General features: G+C 34.8%; 2 protein-coding genes across 2 annotated transcripts; one reads left to right on the top strand and one right to left on the bottom strand.

Moving 5' to 3' along the window:
• The first annotated feature begins 2727 nt into the window (after positions 1-2727).
• On the top strand, positions 2728-4571 carry LOC110721064 (adenylate isopentenyltransferase 1, chloroplastic-like). Its single transcript, XM_021900179.1, has one exon. It carries the CDS (start codon positions 3045-3047, stop codon positions 3936-3938), a length of 894 nt encoding a protein of 297 aa, XP_021755871.1. The 5' UTR covers positions 2728-3044; the 3' UTR covers positions 3939-4571.
• A 7788-nt stretch (positions 4572-12359) lies between these two features.
• LOC110721072 lies at positions 12360-18141 on the bottom strand. Its single transcript, XM_021900187.1, has 5 exons — positions 17664-18141; positions 15637-15715; positions 14845-14958; positions 12758-12859; positions 12360-12618 (listed from the first exon to the last, which is right to left on the bottom strand). The coding sequence occupies exons 1-5, from the start codon at positions 17753-17755 to the stop codon at positions 12571-12573; spliced, it is 435 nt and encodes a 144-aa protein (XP_021755879.1). The 5' UTR covers positions 17756-18141; the 3' UTR covers positions 12360-12570.
• Between the last annotated feature and the right edge of the window lie 707 nt (positions 18142-18848).

Genomic DNA, 18848 nt, shown 5'->3' with positions numbered 1-18848 from the left:
CTCAATTCAATCTCTCTTCTTTAGTACTTACAATTTGTATTTTTGAATCCATTCTTTGACAAATATATAGCTTTTGGGATTCTAAAAAAGCTGATTTAAGAAAATAAAAGTATTATAGAGAATATGATCAAAAAACGATGCCCGTAACTTCGAAAGGCTACAATATTTATATAAGTAAAACGTAAAAAGAAAGAAAATTGCATCGCCAAAATGAGATAACCACTGCACAGTGTTAGCAATTTTGTTGGTAAGCGGAGAACTTTGGCGCGCCGCGACAGAATTCTTGTTTTTGTGAATTTTGTTTTTATCTAAACTCGGATTAAGGAAATTAATATCTAGTTGGAGATCTCTAGACGTTTACTTTCCATCCCAATTTGGATAAGGTCAATATCATTTCTAAATTAAAAGATATGGTCAAAATAGTGTAAGGATGTCGGTTTTGGATAGAGTTTGGTATTTCGTTCATATCTTTTTCGTTATAGCTCGAAATTGGGCTTATGATATATCATTAGAAAGATTATTTTGAAGGATATCCAACCATGCATGTAAGATTTGGATAAAAATTATGAATCAAGATAATCAAAATTTCTCGGATGCGGGCTGTAGTTATGGAAAGATAAAATTGGCCTAAGCTAAGCTATGTGGATTTTGGGCTAAGAAAAGTATTTGGGCTATTGAAATGGCTAGAATGATTTGTGAAATGATATAAAATGGAAATGGTATGGATTTGTAAGAAAAAAAATCAAGTGTTCCTTTCTATTAATACTACTCTACCCCCAAATGGCGATAAAAGTTTTACTCATCATTGGGTTTCGATTAGGGAGACATTTTTAGATGTATATACTTTTTGTCAACCATAATATTTTAAGTTTTCTTGTTTGAGTACTGGTCTATTTTGATAATGTCAAAGTTGGCCATAAAAGGGTGTTATAAAGGCAATAGTCGGGTAACTATGGCTCATAGTAACTAAAGCTTGATAACACAAGATTGGTAATGTCCTCCCATTAAAGATGGGAAATATGTCTTTGCTACTGACAAGGCTACTCGAAGAGGGAGACTGGGAAAATGCATGGCCGTGCTAAGATGGGTTTGATCGAAAAATTATCTGTACTCAACAGTCAATCTTAGAAATTCAAGAAAAACTTCTTAACGTAATGAGAATGATGATGAATCTTACCTTATAGTTCATGAAGAGGCATCTAGTGAAATAGAAAAGGGAAATACACATAACGCACACTTGCCTAGAAGGACAAATAGGAGATTGAATGGAATTATGTCATTTGAACAAGTGTATTATTCTGATAGAGGGTTCATAATTAATTACAGAGCTAATTATTCAGCATAGCCAAGTGATCGAAATACCTAGCTTGAGGACGCTTCCGATTAATGAGATTGTGAGATTAATAATATATATTAATCTCATATCTTGCTCTTGACTGGACCAACGGGTCATACCCAAGCAAAAAATCAACCGGAGAGACTGATTAAGCCGGAGGGCCTAAATACGTTGATAAATATATTTTAGAAACAAACGTCAAAATTTCGAGCTTGTAGAGTCAAAACCAAGCGTTAAACGTTAAGTCAATCTGAGGAATCGACTAAACAAAGAAAAATGTTAAGTAACACGATGAGTTAAGCACAAGGCCTTGCTACACCATACACACGATAGTAAAGCTTAGTTGCACTAAAAATAAGGACAACCAAGCTTTGTCTTAAGACATGGCCTAGAAGCATCCCAGCAGCCCACACAATAGCTCAATACGTTGTTTGCCATGAAAATGGGTTTGGCTAGGCAGAAACACATGTTAGCATTACTGGTTGGGCGCTAGCACTGCTAGTTTGCTACTTCCTGAGCCTCACTATGTTGTTGCCCAGTCCTCGCTAGCAACAGCTAGTTTGCACCAGTGCTAGCGCATGCCGTCTAAGGCCTGTGCGGACAGCTGCCTTGCTGCCCGAAATAGGTAGGGAATCCCCTTAGCTTGCTCTCCAAGCACAGGTTGGTCCTCCATCTACTCCTTCTCGTTTGTCATATTCGCTTGCCTATTTATTTTGGATATAAAATTTGGTTTTAAATTAAATTAAATGCCTAAGGTTTTAGATATTGAGAGGGTTACACACAAGAATTAGATTCTTGGATCTCCATTTAAGAGTGAGAACTAACCAAGAGTCTAAATTCTGAAGTTGTGTCGTGACAGAAGTTCTAATCTAACGTCTAAACCAAGGATGAAAGTGTAGGTGGACTTCGTTAGAGGAGTCGTGTTTGGCGGTCTTAGGCTCGATTTGAGTTAGAAGCACGCTACAATGGTATAGTTCTAACTACTTACGTGTTTATGTGTTAATCGTGATTGGATTGTTACATGGGTCCAAGGAACGGGTTTTGGTTTCCGCACATTGATTAGATCGATGTGAGACCCTACATCGATCTCTCGCAACGTTAGTGGATGAAGTTTTTCTGATAAATATAATTTGAGTGTAATAAAAGGTGACTTTGAGTAGCCTTTAATTAATTGGGTAAGCTAGTCCTCTTAGGCTAAGAAATGTGCCAGTAATGGTGTATGATGCATTATTGTTCCACTTAAATGAAATAAAGATATCCACTTTATTTAGAGGATTTGAGATGTGAATCATAAAACATATTTACCTTATTTAGAAGGTTTGAGAATCATACAACCTTATCTAATTGATAGGTTAGTCCCCTTAGGCTAAGAAATGTTCCAATAATGGTGTATGATGCATGCATTATTGTCCCACTTAAATGAAATAATAAAGGTATTTACCTTACTTAGAGGATTTGAGATGTGAATCATAAAACTTATTTACCTTATTTAGATAGTGTGAGAATCATACTATCTTATCCAAAGGATTTAATAATTATAAGATAATTTAAATTCATCCTCCCCTAATTGAAATAAACATATAAAGTTACACTATAAAAACATAGCTCTTATACCCTATGATAACCAAAAAAAAAACCACACTACCTACCTTACTATTCATCACCATTTTCCAAACATCTCAACCCCACCCTATTCTGCCTACACACCATGCAACTTTCGATAGCTAGAGATAAAGTGGTGGTGATATTAGGCCCCACTGCATCAGGGAAATCCCGACTTTCTGTCGAAATTGCCTCCATATTCCCTTCTGAAATCATCAATTCTGACAAAATTCAAGTCTACAAAGGCCTTGACATTACCTCTAATAAAATATCATTAGAGGAGCAACTCGGTGTTCCTCACCATTTATTAGGAAACATTGATTCATCGAGTCATGACGAGATAAGCACTGCTCAATATCGTTCATGGGCTTCGTTGTTGATCTCTGAAATTAATAATCGTGGAAACCTTCCTATTGTTGTAGGTGGGTCAAACTCATTTGTCTATTCCCTTGTAGCAAAACAATTCAACCCAAACGTGGACATATTTTTCGAATCCTCCCAAGGATGTTTTGAGTTAAGGTACGATTGTTGCTTCCTTTGGGTCTATGTTTCACCGCATATATTAAACAAATATATAGATAAGCGAGTCAATGACATGCTTGAAAAAGGGATGCTTAATGAGTTGGCTGAGTTTCACCTATCAGAGAAAATGGGTAAGCATCAACCGTACAAAGGGTTGGCGAAGGCAATTGGTGTTCAAGAATTTGAAGAGTACTTTAAAAGGTATGCTAGTGAAACTAATGTGTTAGAGGGTGACAAAGTTCAAAGGCGTATGTATGAGGAAGCTGTGAAAGCCATAAAAGAAAATACATGTGAATTAGCAAGGAGACAGGCAAAAAAGATAAACTTTTTGAAAACAAAAGGTTGGAACATCACTATTTTAGATGGCACTTATTCTATTCAGGCATTGATGGATGGATCCAAGAGTTGGTTTGACATATGGGAGACTCAAGTTTTGAAACCAAGTGTGAAAATTGTCAAGAGCTTCCTAAAAGCCTAAGTCTTAAATTGATTTTAGCTATAAGAATATGATTTGAAAAAGTGAATAAAATCATGTAAGAAGTGCACAACTTTGGTATAAAACTTAAGTTGGCTAAAAGGGAATAATTGCAAATTCGATATTAGTAAGTGATAATTAAAAAAAAAAAAAAAAAATCGAATGTATATTCAAATGTTAACACAATATTTAGGCTCGTAAGTTTTGAGCCACCACATTATAAATGATTATTGTTCGTATAAAATGAAACAATTTATTCTACCACTTTTCTTCCACTTAATACTTATTCTTTGTTGACACCTATATTTGGCTCTATAACCTGAATAAAAAGTGTTGAGGTTAGAATTTCACTTCCTAACAAGATTGACGCCTAAACTTTACATAGACTTTAGAATAGCAAGCCAAAGTGTTAAATATTCCTCATAAGCCTAAAATTTTAACCAAACCTTGAACGAACATGCGTACAAACTACTTTATTAATTTATTAGTTCAAAACACTAGAATAGCCAAAACTACTTTATTAATTTATTAGTTCAAAACACTAGAATAGCCAAAGCACTTAATTTAAATTGAGCCTTTTGCTATTAGCAACCACGAACGACTTTATAAGTCACACCGTCACACGAGACATCAATGTGAAACTATGTGCAAACACCTAAAAGTGTCTCCTCAATTCAAACCCGATGATGAACAATCCCAACCTTTTGGATCGAGTTTCTTGTCGGATAGATGAATTGGTTAAGATTTTATTATTAGCCTAACTTAATATTTTTTTTTATTCATTAGTCTTTTTATTTTAATCCTAAGACCTTTTAATTAGCCTTCTCTTGTTCTATTCTAGCACAATTATATTATTTTTGGTCCAAATTTTTTTTAATTAGCCTTCCAAAATTCTTCCTTTAAGTGTTCCCAGACATTAGTACTTTACTCGAAGCTCCATCGTCCATGGTGTGAGAGGTTGATCATAAACCTCGAGGGTTTCAATCTAAACTCAATTTAATTTATTTTCTTTAATTTAATTTAGTTAATTTTATTTTACCTGGTAGTGAGCTTGAGGATGTTCCCATTCAAGTGAGGCACATCTATGTGCCTTGTGACTTTGTAGTGATGGATAGTGGAGGAAGATGTTGACACTCCTTTGATATTGGGACGTAAAGCTCTAAAAACCTTGGGGGTGGTCATTAATTGCAAAAAGAACACCATCACATGTGAAGTGGCCGATGAAAAGATTGTATTTGAGTTCTCTAAGTTACTCGAGACCCCCATGGTTGAGAAGTGTTATATAGTGGATATTGTGAATGAAGAGTTAGATCACTTGGAAGAGTCATGATGAAGTCCCAAAATTCTATGATGGAAGCCCTAACTTGCAAGGAAGAGTACCACTCATAAGAGGCTAAAAAAAAGCTAGTCATGGTAAAGGAAGAAGCTTCTTAGGAGGAGGAGTTGGAACAACAAGAAGAAGATGTGCTTGAGGAAGAGGAGGAGAAGTTGGAGGAGAGTTCTAAGCCTCCTCCCAAGGTAGAGTTGAAGCCCCTTCCCCCCTCTATGAAATATGCTTATCTTGGTAATGAATGGGAATACTTATTATTGTCAATGATGCTACCCTTGGTGGAATCGATTGGAAAAATTGCTTGTTGTGCTGAGAAAATATAGATATGTGATTGGCTATAACATTGATGATATTAAGGGTATTATCCCCTCTTTGTGCATGCATCAAATCCATCTTGAAGATGATCAATCCACCTCTATTGAAATCATGAAATTTGTTTGGAACCACATGTACACATGAAATTTTACTTAGGAAGAGTCACTTGCATGCACATGTAATTTCCAAAGAAATTTCAAGATGATCAATATTGGTTCATATGGTTCAAAAGATTTGGGAAGAGTCAAGAAAGAAATTTTGAAATTGCATGAAGTGGGCATCATTTATGCTAACTCCGATAGCAAGTGGGTTAGCCCAATTCATGTAGTTCCAAAGAAAGGTGAGATGGACATCATTAAGGGGGGAGGTGGAGAGGAAATCTCCACCCGGATGGTGACCGGGTTGAGAATATGTATCAGGAGATTAAATAAGAACACAAAGAAAGACTATTTTCCTCTCCCCTTCATGGATCAAATGTTTGAAAGACTTTATCACCATTCTTTCTTTTGCTTTTTAGATGGATATTCCGGATTCTTTCAAATCCCTATCCACCCCAAGGATCAAGAGAAAACGACTTTAACATGTCCATATGGGAAATTTGCGTACCATAGGATGCCCTACGGGTTATGTAATGCCCCATCCACTTTCCAAAGATACATGATTTCTATCATTTCCGAGATGCTTGAGAATGAAATTGAGGTTTTTATATATGCTTTTAATGTTGGTGGCTTGTATTTTGACATTTGTCTTTGCAATCTTGAAAAGGTGTTAAGGGACGAGTTTGATTTTGAATTAGGAAAAAATTCATTTTATGGTTGAGGAGGGCATTCTCCTAGGCTATAAGGTGTCCAAGAAGGGAATTGAAGTAGATCCGACCAAAGTTTTGGTGATTTCTAAGTTTCCCCCTCCTACTTCCATCACAGGAGTAAAAGCTTTCCTTAGGCATGCTAGTTTTTACCGGAGATTTATCAAAGTTTTTTCAACAATCACCAAACCTTTGACCGAATTGCTTAAGAAAGATGTTGAGTTTAGCTTTAACGAGACTTTCCTTGATGCAATTCATAAGCTCAAATTAAAGAAGCTCTTATCTCTTCCCCTATTGTAAAAGCTCAGAATTGGAGATTTCCCTTTGAACTAATGTGCGATGCGAGTGATTTTGCAGTGAGCGGAGTCCTAGGTCAAAGAAAAGATGGAAAATCCTATGTCATCTACTATACAAGTAGAATTCTTGATGAATCTCAAAAGAATAACACAATAACGGAGAAGGAAACGCTTGCGGTTGTGTTTTCTAAGGATAAGTTTAGGTCCTATCTTATTTATTTTCTCTAAGGTCATTGTGTAATTGTGTACACGAATCATGTAGTTATTTGTTATCTAATGAGCATGAAGGATGCAAAGCCATGCCTTATTCGTTGGGTTCTTTTGCTTCAAGACTTTGATATGGAGATGAGAGATAAGAAAGGAGCGGAAAACTATGTGGCGGATCACTTATCTAGCTAGGCTCCCTTTTGAGAACAAGGATGATGTTCCCATAAATAAGGAGATGGAAATTGAGACTCTCATGGCTATAGCTTCAACATCTAGTCCTTAGTATGCGGACATTTCCAACTATCTTGTTTGTGGAGTCATGTAATACCCCGTATTTTCATACGTATTTTCCTAATTAATTATTATTTTCAAAAAAGGGTATTTTAGTAATTCAATTTACTATTTAAATCTTGGAGCCAAAATGATATTTGAATTTTGGCGCCAAAAGTATTTTGAAAACTAATCATTATTTTGGATAAGATTTATTATCCATTTATCCTATTTTAAAAACTGGATTATTTATATTTCAGATATTTTAATTAAGGCAAAAGCTATATTTTATTATTATTTTAATAAGTCCAAAAAAACCCATTTATTTAGCTAATAATTTCAGATTTTCTTATGTATAAAATCTTATTTTTATTAGTTAAATTATTTGGTGAATATTTGGTATTTTATTATTTAATTATTTATTACAATAAATATTATTTACACAATTATTTTTAATTCCTTAAAACTAGCAAAATATATTCCTAAATACTAAATAGGAAGGCCGAAAATATGAGCTTAAGAAAGCTCAATAATTTCGGCCATCCCATAAAGATTTTGGGAAAATATTTTGGTAATTTGTATTTTTAATTATCTCCCTTAAATCTCCTATTTTCCATAATTCTAATTCTCCATCTTTTTGATATCCAATTATAATATTTTCTTGCCATTCATTCTTCTTAATTATTCCCCAAGCAGTTCCAATTTTCTTAACATTTTTCATGACATACATACCTTCCATATTCAATTATACACAATCCCTTCAAATATCAAAACTTTCCTTAAATCTTTGCTCACTTCTCCAAGTAATCTCTTAAACCCTAATTACCATAATTCTTCCTACATTTTCCTACCATAATTCATGCTCATACTAGCCTATAAATACCCCTTCATACCTCTCACATTCTTCACACCAATTCTCTTCTTTTTCTTCTCCTCAATTTTACACAAATCATCCCGTTCATCTTTGAAGCCAATTTTTGGGCACTTCTGGTCAGTTTTTGTGGTAGTGACGTTTCACAGAAAGTTGTTCCTCTAGAAAAATCCTTGAGTTTAGGCTCAAGAATCACCCAATTCGGAGCTATATCAAAGGATTTATAGCCTCTGAAAGTTCTGCCTTTTATTTCCTACGCAAATCCAATTCTTTTCTTCTCCTTTTCTTTTATTCAATTATTATTATTATTATTATGGGAGATTAATATAAAATTATTATGAGTAGTTTTAATTATATAAAATCAGATTTTAATAATGTTCATGTTGAATTAATTTAAGAGGTTCATGTACATTTAGTTGGGAGGGTTTAATTTAATTATTTGTGATTATTTGTTAACCTTATATTGATTAAGGTTATATTTACTTGTAGGGTGTTTTTGATCAAGCTACTTGAGATTTTTTTTTGAAGTGTTGTTGGCTAAGTGAAGATCAAGGTACGTTAGGTGGCTAGATACCTTGAAAGTGATCGATTTGAATAACATGTTTGAATGATTTTATGATGAATTAAATTAAATTGACTTGAATTATGGTTTATGAATTAAAAGTATGTTTAAAGGATTGGTTTTAATAATTAAATTGGAGTATTGATTTTTATAACATGTTTTGAATAATTAATTTATTATTCATGTTTAAAAAGGATTGATTTTGAAAGCAAGTTGGATTTATTGAAAAGGAGTTTGGATTGTTTTCATTAAAAGTTGAATTATTGGATTTAAAAGAGGATTTATTGAATCATGGATTTATTATTATTTATGATTTATAAGCATGTTGGTAATCCCACTATGCGGATTTGGTTTATTGATAAGGCCTTGGACTTTGCATGGCTGGATCTTTCCTCAAGAATAGCCTTGTAACATAAGGAGACTAGCTTGGGGGGTGTGCACACTTGGGAGAGGAATTGGTTTTAACATGAGGAATTGGTTTTAAAATAATTGGATTTGGTTTTATTGATTATTGATATTGGAATTTATGAGAATTGGTTTTAAACCATGAGTTTGGAATTATTAGATTATTTATTGGAAATTGGTTTTAAAGCATGTTTGCGAATAAATTGAATTTAATTATCTTGCACTTACCGTACTTAGCATATTTTGCTAACCCGTACTTCTTATTTGTTTTGGTTCGCCCTGTTTACCGTAATGGTAAGCAGTGTTGCTTATTTTCAGGTTAGAGTCAATAAATGATGCATTGGAGTCCCGGGATTGGTTTTCACTAAATTAGGAATTTGGTCTTGTATCTATTTTGAGTACTCATAACATTGGTTACTATTATGATTATTATTAATAAAGAAGAGTATTGAAGTTTCCGCCGCAAAGTATTGTTATTTTTAGTAAGTTGAGTAGCCTTGCGTAATCACGCGGCGGTAATACGCCTAAGTCTATCTCTACGGTATAATTATACGGATAATACTAGTATTTCCGTAGAGGGAGATTTGGGGGTGTTACAAGTCATTCCCCTAGAATTTTCCTCTCAACAAATTAAAAGAAGAGATTTTTCAAGAAAGCGAGGAGATACTTTTGGAATGATCCTCACTTGTTCAAACAATGTGGAGATGGCCTTTCTCGGAAAAGTTTTCCGGATCATGAAATTGAAGGAGTTTGGTGGACATAGTGGCGTTGACATAATAGTGACTAAAATCTCTCAATCTCTCTTATGGTGGCCAATAATGCATGAAGATGTTCACAAGTTCAAAAGAATTGGTGGAATCACCAAGAGAGATGAAATGCCTCAACAAAACATCTTAAGAGTTGAGCCTTTTGATGTATGGGGTGTAGACTATATGGGGACTTTTGTTTCTTCGTGTGGGAATTCGTACATTTTGGTGGCGGTTGATTATATCACTAAGTGGAATAAAGTTATCCATTCCCCCACCAATGATCATAAGGTTGTGCTCAAGCTTCTCAAGAAGATCATTTTTCAAGGTTTGAGGTCCCTAGGGTGCTAATTAGTGATGGTAGTTCTCACTTTGCCAAGAAGCAACTTGGATCTCTTTTCAAGAAGTATAGGATCCATCACAAGGTTGGTTTGCCTTATCACTGTCAAACTCAAGGGTAAGTGAAAGTGTCTAATAGAGAGATAAAAATTCTTCTTAAGAGAATGGTGAACAAGTCAAAGGAAAGATTGGTCACTTAAGCTTGATGACACATTATGGGCATTGAGAACAATATACAAAACCCTATTGACACAACTCCTTAACGTTTTGTCTATGGTAAAGCTTGTCATTTTCCGGTTGAGTTGGAGCACAAGGCTTGGTGGGCTATTAAAGAGCTCAATATGGATTTGTCATTGGCCAGAGAAAAAAGATTGCTTAAGCTCAATGAATTGGAAGAACTTAGATATGATGCCTATGAGAACTCAAAGCTATACAAGGAGAAGACTAATAAGTGACATGACCAACACATAAGGAACAAAATTTTCAAGGTTGGAGACAAGGTGTTGTTATTCAATTCTAGGCTTCACTTGTTTCCCAAAAGGCTAAAGTCCAAATGGTCGGGCCCTTTTGTGATATAAGAGACTGATCCTTATGTTTCATCTGAGTTGGAGGCGGGTGATCATAAGCTCATGGTGATTAGCCATTGTTTGAAGCATCATACAAGGATGAAGTTGGTTTGATTGAGTGCATTAGGTTTGATCCGATGGATCCCAAGCCACTTCCTTGAGGACATCATCTCATGGTCAAGCTAGTGATCTCATAAAGAAGTGCTTCCGAGAGGCAACCTGAGATTTCTATCCTTTCTTTCTTTCTTTATTTCTTCTTATTTTGGTTGAATTTTGTTTGCTTTTATCTTAGTTCTTTTCCTATATTTCTTTTGTTTTTCTTGTGTGTTTTTTCACAAGAATTTGAATTTTGGGTATTGAGCCTATGGATGAAGATTTGAAGAAGTTCTAAGGTCGGTAGGAATGAATTTTGAAGCTAGAATTAGAGTTTGATAGGAGAAAGAATCGAAATTGAATTTGAAGCCTTATTCAAGAGCCGCGCCCAAGGATAGCACTTTCTAGGTCACCGCGGGTGCAACCAGAAGGGAAGAGGGCCCGGTGCCCGAATTTCAAGACCCCCAAAATGTTCCTGTAGATGCCGCGTTGCGCCCAGGAAGAGGGCACATCAAAGAGTACTGCAGGCACGACACTGCTCGCCGCGAGCACGGTTGCTAGCTCGACGTAGGCGCGGCCCAGGCGCCGTGGAAGCGGTCTGCTGGGTTTCTAAAACCCGGATACGAGAGGCCAAGCCTCATATTTCTCTTTTCACCCTCCTCCATTTCGACTTTCCCTCTCTCTCTAAAAATCCCAATTCCCTCAAACCCTAACTCCTCCAACACCTCAAATCTCAACCATTTCCCACTCAAACGTCCATCAATTTGCTTTTGTACTTCCTCCGTTCCTTTTTATTGGTTACATTTTGATTATTTTTCGACTTAAAAATTTCAGATATACCTAATAAAAAAGGAATATTAAGAGTATTACAATTGGGAGAGAAGTGTAACAAGAAAATTTGTCTTTTCTAACATTATCCATTACAAAATATAAAAAAAATGTCACGTTGAAAAAATTATTCCGCAAAGATGCTATGGAAATGTCAACCATAATGGAAGTGTGGTATGTGGATCCAATTATCAAAACAAATTATATCTTATCTTCTTTATTTACTAATTTGTGTTTTATGCCTAGTCAATTGCATCCACCATTTGGTGGAAAAAAACCCGAAATAAATTAGATTCAATGAATTATAAAAAGATTTAAAGAGAAACTTCCGGCAGATTTTCATGCAGAAATTTCTATGACAAAACATCCAAAGCAAATGTACCTAATTCTTGGTAGAATATCCCGGCTATTCAATACTACTCGTACAATTTTCTTTCAACGTCCTTTTCTTGTAAAAATCATTCACGTTTCTTAGAAGCATGGAACCCAGGAAGTATATGGTTCTTCATCAGCTCTTTGAACTTACGACTCGTTTAGTACTCTGTAGATGATAAATTGGTAATACATGTCGATTGTCATTAATGATAAACTGGCAATATATGTCAATTGTCATTAATGACAAATTGCTAGTATACCTTCTATATTCATTTTCTCCCTGTTTTAATCAATACTCCATAATTTGTTAGACAAATCATCTATACTACCAGCCCTCACTTTGTACAAGAAGTTTGAATAGAGCCACGTTATTCACGATACCAAGCGTCTCTTTTAGACTTTTGCTACAGTAGTTGTGTTTCAATGGGTTTCTATCATTGAACCCTCTTTTGCTGAAAGAATCAGCATGAATACATCAATTATGATCAAAATGTATAATACAAGAATAAGAATGTAAGGATTGATTTCACCAATATGGGATGAATGTAAATCTCTCGAACATGTACAAAGTCCATCAATCTACAGCTAAAATCTCAGATGGCCACAATTTGAAGTGTTGGAAAACTTCTACCATCTTACAAAGAATCCCAGAATAGCATGCCAATATCCATCAAGCTGCCACACAATAGCATTAGTGTATTACACTCAAACTATCGATATGTAGGCTTCTTAACCCAATAAAGCATTAAACCAATAAACCATACAACAAAATACACAGTTACAGGCTTACAGCATAATAGAAAAGACAACATACCTGACCCAAAATAGTCTTTCCTGTATGGCCTTCAATGACTAAACCAGCAGTAAGGCCAATCATTGCCCACGCTCCATTGATAGCTTCAATTTGACGTCTTCTCTATGGTCATAAACTTCAGTTACATTTTGCTTATGTGTGAATGGAAAAGAGGAGGGGGGGAGGCATTAATGCAAAGGTCCTAAACCCTCATGTATAAGAATTTTCCCATCGAAGTTCGAACACCATTAAAATTAATAAATACTTCTTAATAGTTTTCTCCATCCCATTATACCTCTATTACTCCAATTATGAGGAAGACAACATTGGAATTCTAAACTTAATCTTATTCTATTTTAGGGCATGTGATAGTTTTTTGTGAGCACCCAAAAATAGTATATACTTGACTATAGTTCCAAACAGATTAACATCAAGTCAAATTTACATGCTGCTGGACCCCATCCAGGCAGCATGCATGGAGCGGTGATTTATTGTTGGTTTTTACCAAAAGAACCCCAGATGAATTACAGAAACAGATGCTCTGTCTCTCATGTTCTGCCAGGAAGAACTTGCAAGGCTCAGGCAACTATGAAGACGAAGAAAGATGGATCAAAGCAGCTCACACAGAAAACTAAAGCTGAAGAGATAAGCTTCTACTATAGGCCAGTAGATATGCTCATCAGGGATCAGACCGTCCTTACATAAAATATGAGTACATGGAGCACGAAGGTCAATAGAAACCGTAAGTCAAATACCCTGTGGGCCTGTGGCACAAATGTTCAGATCTGAAATTATGGGTAGAATTGCTGAAACATTTATGACAAATATATCTACTCATAATATATCAATTAGCTTGTTTCACAATTAATCTAGGCAGGTCAGACACAAGGTTCTATATATTTAGATCTCCCAAAACCTTGGCAAGGGTAGGTGCCACTCTATGAAGTTGATTTCCTTCTTTCTCGGCAACAAATGGGTGATGTTGATTCATTAAATAAGCTGGATGCCTTCTAAATCCTTTTGGTCTGGTGGCATTTGCAGCAGCTTCCACATGGAGTTCTAAGTTTGCGCTTAGGGAGCCTTAACTCCTCATTTGGAAGTGAGGACTATGAGGGAGCAACAACAGGCCTTGGATGTGGATATTTCCTTGTGAAATGAGCATTATCCTAATAGCCTAAGCAGCACTTGAGGGGTATATGCCTCACCCAATGGCACAGAATCACCATTTCCATAATTCCCACCCCTAATGAACGTTACAAAATGATCAAAAATCACTTTTTTTTTTCAATTTAGCCAACTAAATGCCAATGGTTCACAAGAACAACAATACTACTATCCTCATTGCACGTCTTTAATTTTAGGGCATTCCTCCTTCATTCATTCATTTTATTCATATTAGTTTTCATCCAATAAAGCCATTTCTTAAACATAAATTTTACACAATCAATGCGTGGAACGGAGATCTAGCTTAAAGTTTGGACTTTAGCACATTCTCAATTTGAAAAGGGGTAGGATTTTATGTACAATAAAAGGGGTCAAGTGTCTTCTATTTCAATGTAAAACAAAGGTGAGACTTTACAAACACTCTTAGGTTTCTAAATTAGATGTTTTGAGAGGTGTGGATTGTAATTCAAGGGGGGTTGTGACTTGTGAGTTGAGACTTATACTCCATAATTGTTAATAGTGAACTCATGGTTTTCTCCGACTAGTTAGTGAGTGGTGTATTCCGGTAAAATATCGTTTTCCATTGTCTCTTATATTTTGTGTGTTTTCACTTCTACTAATCCTAAAAAAAAATTAGCCTATTATATGAAAGGGTTGATCCAAGCCCATCAATCTTCATGGATTTAGATATCCATCATTAATTGCTCTATGCCTACCACTGCTACCAGAGTGAGATGCTTCAAGATAAAACATGCAATCTTAAGAATCCTCTTAGATGGAGTAAATAAAAAAAAGGTAAACGAAAAACAGCATAATTAAGGACTTCAGATCAATTGATGGACTCATGTGACCCAATTCCCCAACTTTAAGCTTGAGATATTTGTCACAAAGGAAAGCAGTCCAAATTGTGCAGCAAATAAGTTCAGAGAAAGAAATTTACAAACCTCAAATTTCTCTTTTGATCTTATTTCTACATATTGTTTTGCAGCTAATTTTTTGGCCTCCAATGGATCCACCATCAGTACTTCTTTCCTAAAACTCCCCTTTCCTGAAGAAGCCTGAAAGAGAAAAAGATTAACTCATTAATATATAGCATTGCCTCATCTAGCAATTATTGACATAGTCACATTGTAGAATCAAGCTCTTGTCAATTGGGGACATGAAATTTTGTTGTCAAAGGGTCATAATCTCACCACAAGCACAACTCAAGTCCAAAAACATCTACAAGCCAATGATTTAATAGGAAAGTATTAGGAGGACACCAAGCTAAGAAGAAAAAAACGCTAAAAACAAAAAAGCTGATGCCCTTAAGCTACAGATAATAACGAAAACACAAATGATTAAAGATCACTTTGAGAAATTAATGAGAATGTCATAATTATCATCCACTACTAAAATTCGATATGGACAATATCTTCACCTTCCATTATAATTTTTATATGTTCTTAAAGTGGTATCATTAAAAATATTATTTAAGGATGAAGGGAAAGTTCAATTACAGTATACTAATCAGGCAAGTGACCTGATATTTGGGACATCCTCTACAGTAATAGGTCTATTATTCAAGGATGAAGGGAAACAGGGAGTGACCAGATATCTACAAAATCAAGAAACTCAAACTGAAACTATGGATTTGTCAAACTTGATCCAAAAACAAATTGTATACCTAGAGTAAATCCAGATTATATGCAAACTAACTAACCCTTATCATATAGTTAAAGTCCTTAATTGCATACGTTAGAATCGGCTAGCATACGAAACACACCCCTCGTATGTGCAAACTGTCTTGAATGCTGCTTTCCCATCAAATGCCATCTGAAAGAAATTAGCCATTATTATTTACATATGAGACAATCATTAAAGAAGTCAAAGAGAAAATCATCTGGGATTGAAATATTATTCAATTATCACCTATGAGTTACATTAAGTGTACCAACATTTACAAACACAAAGGATATCAATATATCATTCATGTCAAATCATTTAACACTCAATCCCCTCCCCCCTCTCTAAAAAAAAAAAAAAAAAAATCAAAGATAATGATTTTTTATTTTTATTTTTATTTTTTTATTTTTTATTTTTTGTTAGAGAAGCTAAGCTCCCCCTGCCCCTAAACCTAAACAAATTTTATAGATTAGAGCTTTATGCCCCTTGTGTTGAATCATTCAGAAGTAAAAACGTAACATTGATATAATAAAAATCCATGACTACAAGAAGCCAAAGTGGTAAAATAGAACCAAAAAAACTTCATAGCAATCTTTATTCTGGGTAGCCAATCCTTTACGTAGCACATGTTGACAGACTCTCTGCCATACAGCCATGACAACTAAGAGGTATGCAAACAGAACAAATTAATTAGTTAACAACATCTCACAACTATAGCTAGGCCATACTCATTTATAAACATTAGTACATATTGTGAATGAAGCTGATAATATGACATACATAGTAAACAGCTAATGAAGCACAAGAAAGATATAGATCCCAATATAGCAACATCATTCCCCATTTTTTAAGCACAGTGTCACTTCATTTCCATGGTTCCACCACAAAAATCTTAAGCCCAACATGACAACTGACATGGGGTTGAGGATAAAGCTTATGTGCCTTTCGAAATGGTAGGAGAAGGAGTTCAAGAAAAGAGTCAAGTCGGGTTTATGATAAGAATTCATTTTGGCTAATATTAATTTGGTTTACCACTATCTGCATAGCATACGGTGTCTAACTGTCTACTATCTAATGTTCTCATGCACAGCCTACCTACTCAACTCAGAGCTAATATATTACACAATATATTTCATTAGTAAGTTTAAGACCCTTTCCCTCCCTCTCTTGCATCCAATGATTGTCTTCTAACTAGCCTGATTTAAGAGAAGGAAAAATGCAAAAAGGCCATTCGTATATTGTGGATAGAGGTAAAGGGTAAGGCGGCGTGAATTCATACCTCCATTGACCCTGTCAATGATACTAGGTGGGCTGGAAGCTGAGTGAAACATCACTATTTCAGGAAACAGTGGCCTTTTCCAGCCCATTAATAGCCTATGTTGGAAGAATGGTGCATATATCTTGATGGACATACAAAAATATAAAAACAAAACATCTTTCAAAGCCAGGCAAACTAAAATTCTTCCAGTATATTGTATAAATACTCCCTCATTCGAAATCAATTGTCACGCGATATTGTACTTGAACTAGTGATGCGACAACTAGTCCTCCACTCCTCTCACATTGAACATATATACCCAATAACTTCAATATACAACCCTAGTGAGCTGCCAACATTGCAATAAGGACTGCAATTACCGCGCTCACCCTCATTAAACATTTATACGGCTTACCCTTGATGAATGCTGGGCTCTCATATACGAAGTATATACTTATGAGTTATGAGTTATGAACAATGTAACAATTACAAGTATTACAGTAATTCCATAGCTCATGTATAGTGAAGAATTACCGGAATTTCCCCTCAAAATTCCAAGTACAACATAAATAATTACAATTGCAAGAATTTCAATTTGTATTTGTAAGCTGGAATTGGGGTTTCCCAAATTTAATACAAGTAGAAAAATTCTAATTTCCAACTAATTTTGTATTGTATTCAGGGAAACTTTGAACAAGGGCATGATTAAATTTCCTCTAAATTATGCAAAATTCTCGAAAAAAAAAGACCCAGAAAGAAAAATCGAAACATGGACAAATCGAGAAGATAGAAACAGGAAAATAATGAAGGGAATATGGAAATGAAATTGAGTGAGCTTACTGCTGTATAGGAGCGGAACGTTGAGTTAGGAAGGATTGACGCGGGGTGGAGGGGATGATGCATCCAATGATTGGGAGAGCTGAGGCTGCCATTTTCAGCTTCAACCTACTATCTTCAATTATCTCTCTTCTCCTCACTTCTTGGTCTTTGTAGTTAGTGGTTGAGGCAACGGGGCACACCCTTCATCATAATTTTTTTTTTTTTTTTTTTTTGGGTGTTTAGAGAGCCACGACTCCTCGAAGACAGCGGAATAGGTGATGAAAACCAATTTTATGTTTAGGTAAGGGAAAACTTTAACCACTTTTAAGTTATCTCTCACTTTCATACCGTTTATTTTTTTTATTAAAAGAATTGAAATAAATATATAAGTAGTAAATTAATATATTTGGAATTGTGAATTTGTGATATACGAGTATCAAAGGATACGATTTTACAAGAATGAAGTATTAAATTAATTTATTTTTTTTTGAAAGAAAACGATATGAAGTATTAAATTATTTGTTTAATTTGATTAGACGTGAAGAGGGAAAGGGGCGATATTAGAGGAGTAAAGTCCAATGCTAGAGCGATTTTATTTTTTAAAAAAATTGTATTTTAATTAAGAGATTAAACATATATAAATCCTTTTGATTTTAGCAATAGTGAATAAGACGTATAGGCCTCTCTTCTAACAATATTCAAATAACAACTTTTCATAATTTATGCATATTGATAATTAATGCTCGTATATCGTATATCATAAGTCTAAGTTTCACATCGATAAGATATCAGTCAAATGGGACACTTAAATAAAATAGCCTAAACAAGATATTAACATTTCATTTGAGTATTAAGACTATTAACTAATGTTTCAAAAAAAAAAAAAAGACTATTAACTAATAGTTGTATCATACTTAAATGTTTTAATAATTTAAATTTCATTTAACTATGTCACAACTTATTACTTCCCAATTTTACCACACTCATATCGTCATACGTTTAACCTAAAAGACGTTTCAAACAACGTACACGTGTCATGTAAGCTCCCCTCAATACACCACGTCATCTATTCAAGTACTCATAAGTCATAACGCCACGTGGCTCTCCCTTCCATTGATTTCCATTACATGTCGTGCACTCATAATAATTAAAAAATAAAAATTCTCCACTAAATATCTTACCACCAAGCTACGTAATACTTTATGT

Source organism: Chenopodium quinoa, unplaced genomic scaffold, assembly GCF_001683475.1.
Source record: "Chenopodium quinoa cultivar QQ74 unplaced genomic scaffold, ASM168347v1, whole genome shotgun sequence".
Lineage (NCBI taxonomy): Eukaryota > Viridiplantae > Streptophyta > Magnoliopsida > Caryophyllales > Amaranthaceae > Chenopodium > Chenopodium quinoa.
The sequence above is the reverse complement of the archived record's forward strand: the minus strand, read 5'-3'. Positions and strand labels throughout refer to the sequence as shown.

Coding starts and splice junctions, on each gene's coding strand:
- LOC110721072 (XM_021900187.1), bottom strand. CDS start 17,755: ATGGCAGCCTCAGCTCTCCCAATCATTGGATGCATCATCCCCTCCACC. Junction 15,716..17,663: donor CGTTCCGCTCCTATACAGCA/GTAAGCTCACTC, acceptor AATTTCTTTCAG/ATGGCATTTGATGGGAAAGC. Junction 14,959..15,636: donor GTATGCTAGCCGATTCTAAC/GTATGCAATTAA, acceptor TTTCTCTTTCAG/GCTTCTTCAGGAAAGGGGAG.
- LOC110721064 (XM_021900179.1), top strand. CDS start 3,045: ATGCAACTTTCGATAGCTAGAGATAAAGTGGTGGTGATATTAGGCCCC.